The sequence below is a fragment of the Trachymyrmex septentrionalis genome, unplaced genomic scaffold (genome assembly GCF_001594115.1).
Source record: "Trachymyrmex septentrionalis isolate Tsep2-gDNA-1 unplaced genomic scaffold, Tsep1.0 scaffold6, whole genome shotgun sequence".
Lineage (NCBI taxonomy): Eukaryota > Metazoa > Arthropoda > Insecta > Hymenoptera > Formicidae > Trachymyrmex > Trachymyrmex septentrionalis.
The window spans coordinates 24,115-30,508 of NW_017305778.1; the positions used below are offsets into that span (position 1 = coordinate 24,115).

At 38.2% G+C, this 6,394-nt stretch overlaps 1 protein-coding gene across 6 annotated transcripts in view; it reads right to left on the reverse strand.

Annotated features, from left to right (window-relative positions):
* The window catches only part of LOC108752277, a 19,795-nt gene that overhangs the window by 10,137 nt on the left and 3,264 nt on the right, over window positions 1-6,394 (reverse strand). For all 6 annotated transcript variants that reach the window (XM_018492980.1, XM_018492985.1, XM_018492983.1 and 3 more), the window contains 8 exons: window positions 4,510-4,622; window positions 3,995-4,194; window positions 3,259-3,729; window positions 2,564-3,074; window positions 1,362-2,463; window positions 938-1,282; window positions 478-851; window positions 33-323 (listed from right to left, as the gene is read on the reverse strand). In XM_018492980.1, the coding sequence (XP_018348482.1) occupies window positions 33-323; window positions 478-851; window positions 938-1,282; window positions 1,362-2,463; window positions 2,564-3,074; window positions 3,259-3,729; window positions 3,995-4,194; window positions 4,510-4,607 (3,392 nt within the window). In that variant the 5' untranslated portion in view covers window positions 4,608-4,622. The remainder of the gene's footprint in view (window positions 1-32; window positions 324-477; window positions 852-937; window positions 1,283-1,361; window positions 2,464-2,563; window positions 3,075-3,258; window positions 3,730-3,994; window positions 4,195-4,509; window positions 4,623-6,394) is intronic.

The following is a 6,394-nucleotide window of genomic DNA, read 5'->3' on the forward strand; positions in this document are numbered from 1 at the left end:
AACATAAATAACAATTCGAGATCACGTTTTACCTGGACAATGGCTTATTAAGACCCCAAAATGATTGAGACGATTGAGAGCCGAGTCTGCCGAACAGTCTACTACTTGGAAAACCGCCAGATCGATTATCATCAACATTGAGTCGCTGCGTCAGGCTTCGTACTCTAGATAATAACGTAGAGAACAAGTTTTCAGCAGTCAATAATTCGAAACCGTCATCATCATCATCCTCGCCAGATGACAAGCTGTCGGCGTGCTCGGAAGGTTGTCTGGATGGTCGCGAACTTCTCAATCGATGCATATGTCTTTGCAACAAATCCTCTCTGTTGAGAAAAAAGAAAGATTATAATTTAAGAAAGATTTAAATTTAGTAATACAAATCTATTTGTAATATTTATTATATAGAAGCTAACGCTTTCCAATTATATCAGTATAAAACAGAATTTGACATAAATCATCAAGATTAACTACATTTACCCATGCAATGGAGAGAAAGGAGACTCATCTTCGCTAGCATCCGATAATAGAGAGCTCATTCTTCTTGGTCTACCGAATCGGGATCTCGAGGGATTCGTACTTGTCGGTGTACTAGTCTTACTCTCCGGCTCCAGACTACCCGATCTGGGAGTAACGTAACCGCCACCCTCTACCGCGATAGGAATTATGTACTCTCTAGGACTCTTTTTGATTGGTTCCGGTCCTACAGTTGAACCGAGAGCGCTGTCCGTGTCTGAATCGGCAGTCGATTGGCGAGACAAAGAATTCGATTGTTGAGACATTGATCTCTGGGACATTGACGGTTTAGGCGGCGGTGTGGATGAATGCTGCGTACGTTCATGTCCTGTTTCTACCTATATTTTTATAATTTTACAGATGCAAAAAAATAATTTTTATTTCGTCAATTCTCAAATTAAAAAAAAACATAATCTTTCTGTACCTGAATAGGTATAATTCTTTCTTTCGGCGGTGTAACCTTAGGTCTGTCTTCCGGTTCTAAACTTGAACTTCTGATTGCATGAGGCACCGCCGCGGCAACCGGGAACGCCACCTCTGATCTCTGTGTACGCAGTTTCTGCGGTTGGAAAGCATCAATCTTAGCTTCTACTTCGGACTTGAACGCTACAGTTTCTGGCGACCTGATCCCGGACAATGTAATTTCAGCTTTGCTTGTTTTTCGTCTGGGCAACGTTGCACTCTTTAATGTTATTTCCATTTTACTAGATATCTTTGGTTCATCCAATTGCGAAGTTTCGATACCAGCTGTATCAGATGTACTAGTCATCTATTACAGAAAAGGAGTAAAACAAAACTAGATGGAAGTTAAACATGTAGATAATACAACATTTTAGTTTCATACTTACAGTTGCTTCTGGTGCCGTTGACTTAATATCAAGGTCGAATTTTGTCTCAATTGGCGTGGAAACTGACACCGTAGCAGATCGCACGTCATTCGGCGCAACCTGCACCTTCAGTCCGAGTTTCTTAGAGTTTGGGCTCTGAGGCGATACTGAGCTCGGTGGCGAGCCGTTCAACTTCTTCTGCATTGGAGGCTTACCGATCGCGCCACTAATGATATCGATAGCGCGTTTTTTCGCTTCATCTCGCTTATTGAATTTATCGTCGGTGGCAATGATCTCTTGATTCCCCAGTGTCTGCTTCTGTTCATCCTTCTCGTCTGTCTTAGTGGTTGGCACATCGATAATAACTTTAGACGCGCTGACTTTTGTAGGAGGTGGCGTGATTACGGAGAGACTGGCCTTTCTTTCGAAGGCTCGTTTTGCACCTCCCACGTTAACGCCAGGAATAAATATCTTTTTAGGTTTCTCGTTTTCCGCAGTAGATGACAGTTGATTGAATTTTTCAGCCGTTTCGAATATTTTGGAGCGTCGTCTCTCAACAGGCTTAACAGATGGAACGTTTACCACTTCATTCGATAGTTCGGAGTCTAAAGAAAGCGCTTTTTCTTTTAGCTTTTTGAACTCGCTCTCCGTTGATTCGAATTGTATATCTTGCGACGTTTCGTTTGTAACACTCGTGTCGCTTTTATTTGGCACTTTTGATTCCAGATTATCTGACTTTTTGAACGCTATCTCATTTGCTACCTTATTCACATTTTTTGAAGCAGTTTTTTCCACCACGTCTTCATATAAACTCTTATTAGGAGACTTTGTACGCTTTTGTTGCGCTTTATCTTGTTCGTTGCTAGCCTTTTGATTAATCTCACAAATCTGAGCGCCCTCGATAGACATTGGCTCGCGTGACTGTTGATATTCGCTTATCAATGGAGTCTTACTTCTCTCTTTACTTGGCGATCTCTCCTTTGATTCTTCAATCAGCTCTAGACAAGCTGCTTCTATTTTCTCAAAATCGACAGTCTTACTCATAGGAACAGTTACAATGGCTGTCGGTTCCACCTCCATCGCCTCTTCCGATATAGAATTTGGAATTGGAGCTGAGTGGTGTCTGGGACAACAATGTTTGATGTTACGTTTCTTCATATTAGTGGGAATTAAATGTTAATATTGATTAGAAAATAATTTCAAGATATATATTTATAATTTACCTAGATGAAGACCTGTACGTCCTAGGCTCTCTCTCGTCTGACTTTTCTTTCCTTCTAGATCTCTCTTTCCTTTTCACACCCGCCGCAGTCGTTTCATCCATCGACGGTGTTGTCTCCAGTTTTCTCTTAGCGTCTCCAGCCGCGAAGGACCTCGGCTCCTCCTCGAACAACTCCCTTATTCTCCTATCGGAGTTATTCTGATCGAGCTCCATTAAGCTACCGACTGAATGACATCTAGTAGGTACCAACGTATCGGAAGACATATTATTCGCGACATCTCCGCCTGCTTGCTGATCGCCCCCTACTAGCAATTTCTCGGCGCTGGCCGACTGTGGCACTAGAGAGAGCAATAGATCCAATCGAACTGGAGTCTGAGCCGCTAAATCCTCTGCGATATCGAGACAATTCTGTTCGTAACCTTCGTTCACCCACCAGTGAGTGCAGATTCTCTCGATATCGGCACGTCTACTGGGACACACCGTGAGCATCTCCTTTATAAGCGGCGAAGCGGCTATAAAAAAGATTTAATTGTATAAAATCAAATTATCATTTCATTTACTTTATACAAATTTCGGAAGAAATTGCTTCAATACGAGATTATCAAGTCTTATGCTAATTCATACTTTAGCTTTTTGGCATTTTTGAGTTGCACGCGAGCGTATTGGCGTCACGCGTTATACGAATGCTATACTTACGGGATGGTTTTTTAGGCTCAAAATAATCAGATTGTGAGATCTGCTTGACTAGTCGTTTGAAGTTAGACCCATCAAAGGGCATAGCACCGTAAACCAATGTATACAGTAGAACACCTAGACTCCAGCAATCCACTTCTGGTCCATGATAAGGAGTTCCTTTCACTATTTCTGGACTCGCGTATAATGGACTGCCGCAAAACGTGTTTAATAATCGCTGCTCGTCGAACACGTTCGAAAGACCGAAGTCGGCTATCTTGGCGTTTCCAACTTGGTCCAATAAAATGTTCTCAAGCTTCAAGTCTCTGTGACAGATTTTATGTTTATGGCAATAGAAAACAGCGGTGGCTATCTGTCGGAATATTCTGCGGGCCTCGTGTTCGCTCAAAACTTTGCGCTCGCTTAGATAATCATATAATTCTCCTCCGGCTGCATACTCCATTACCAGTACCATTTTCTCTCTATTTTCGAATACTGTAACAGTAACAATTATCTTTTAATAATTTTGCTAAATAAACTCTTAAGGAAATAAGCATTAATATTATTGAAGTCAATTTTAATCGTGCCTACATCTACATTTATTCTAATCGATTCCCTTTCCTGTCAATTCATTAGCTGTCACGAAGAGACGAAGAAAGAGAATTTAAACGAGGCTAAAATTAACTAGCTCATAAATAGCATAGATTACTCTTATACACTTCATCTAAATCATAATATGTTATTATGTCATAAACATTACCTTCGTAAATGTGAATAATATTTGGATGTTGAACGCTCGACATAATCTGTATTTCCCTTCGTATTCTGATGAGATCAGCCTCTGTTTCTATTTTGCATTTTTTAATTGTTTTTATCGCCACTTCTTGGCCAGTTTCCTTGTTTATTCCTAACTGCACCTTACCATAGGTGCCCTGCCCTAATTTCTTTATGATGTCAAACCTGTGAGATGAGAACATTAGTAGATAATCTAATTATCTTCTTGTCAGTCTAATCGAATCTAATTATGAAATGCAAATTTGCAATTGCAATTATTTATCTATTAAATTAATCGCTATCAAACTTTATTCATCTTAAGTAATTGAAGCTATTTCGAACAATTGAAGATTATTCCAATGTTTTATATTTAGCAATTATTGGAATCATTTCTTTGGTTTCTTTTTCTAAAGCCATACATTTGGAAGCATTTCTGTACACGTAAGCAGATATATATATATATATTATACGATTTAACTCAACTAGAATTGACTTACAAACCTTTGCTTCAGCTTCCGTTTGTGATTATGAAGACGCACTCCACCCGTGCTCTCCATCCCACCCATTATATTATGTATACTTGCTTCTCCGACAACCATCTTGTCTGCGTTTATCTGGAAAGAAAATATATCACAGATTCGAATGTTTTTCTTTAAATATTTTAATTTTATTGTATTTCAAATATTTATATATATGTTATCATAGTACGATCTTTCTTCTTTTCTCTCTCCCCCCTTCTCTCTCTCTCTCTCTCTCTCTCTCTCTCTCTCAATTTCTTTTTTTTTAGTTGCTTCTTATCTTCCAGGCAAACTGTCGGCGTGGTCCTACTCTCTCATAAACGAGAATGACAGCGGCAAAGGGTAGCTATAGCCATCTGAGTCTTACATTAAGAAATGAAGAAAGCGAAAGCGAAGAGATGAAGAGGAAGAGAGAGAGGGAGAATGTGGAAAGTTTATTTCGGGCGTCAAGACGCCAGTGTATGTGCCGACCTATCGTCGGTAGATTTCTTCTCTGCACTGTCTCCTTGTCCTCCCTATACGTACCAAAAAGATTCCTCGTTACTAAATTCTACATTCGTAAATTCTTCAGAAAAACTCTTCAGATTAGTGTTTTACAGTAACACCTATCTTAATTGTGCACAATATTGTCGATTTATATTTTTAATCAATCGTACAAATGCGAATGGTAAAAATTACATGTTGATGCAATCAATATATTTAGTGAATACGCTGATTTGTGATAAAAGGATAAATATATTAAAAAATAAATTATACTAAATATATAATAATAAAATGTAAATCAAAAATAGCAAAAAGAGTTTCATCGCACGCTATATGACACGGTTATTACATATTATACTACAAAAGATACAAGGTCAAATGAAAATAAAACGACATTTTCTTCAAACGGAGCTTCAGATTATGTATTCTACTTTATTAGACTGTAATCTATTAAAACGAAAGTATCACAATACAATGTGTATATAGCACATTGTTGACCAGTTTGGTTGATATGTAATATGTATTAACAAGCTCAGAACTAATTCTAAATTCTAGTCTCGTTTCTCTTGAGTAATTTACGTTTACTCTATATGCGTGACTTACGTCACTGCAGTTCCAAAACTATTAATTTTACTTTCAAACGATAAAGAGACATTATTCTTACCGGTACAAACGATAAGCTAATTCTTAGAGTTTTTCGCGAGAAATTGTCACCAAAATAGCTAAGCACTCGCATAAATTACGCTAGTAATTCGTCAAGATTCGACGTTGGTTCACCAATGAATCATCGCATAAATCACGCATGTAGGTACAGTAAATTTCCAAAGCTCTTGAATTTTATCTTATCAGGGAGGATTAATCGCATTGATCAAAAATTCGGTCAAAATCGACAGCTTTCAAATAACGATTGCGATAAAAGATAAAAGACTCGTCGCCTATGTTTTAAGAAACAAAAACAAATATTTGCGGTATTGATGCAATTAACATTGAATGATGGCATCTCGTTGCGTATACCCAGCCAAGGATTGCTCTTGGAAGATAAGATCCGAAGGAAGATGATCCTACCAAGTTCTTTAACGGACGGTTCGTCCAAGACGGTAGACGACGCGACGAGAGCCTCGTCGCTTGGCTATTAATGCATCGTCTCGCGTGATGGCGAACGGCTGACGAGTGTGCTTAAGGAGGTTGTGAGGCAAATGCAATATGTCAAGAATTACAGACTTGAAAAAATTACAGATTATTTTAAATTGCATTTAAAAGTAATACAAAAAAATTAGAGACAATTTACCATCTGGATCAAAAGTTATTTCAACCAAAAGTAATATTTTTTTAATTTGTACTGTAATAGAAATATATATATATATATATATATATATATATATATA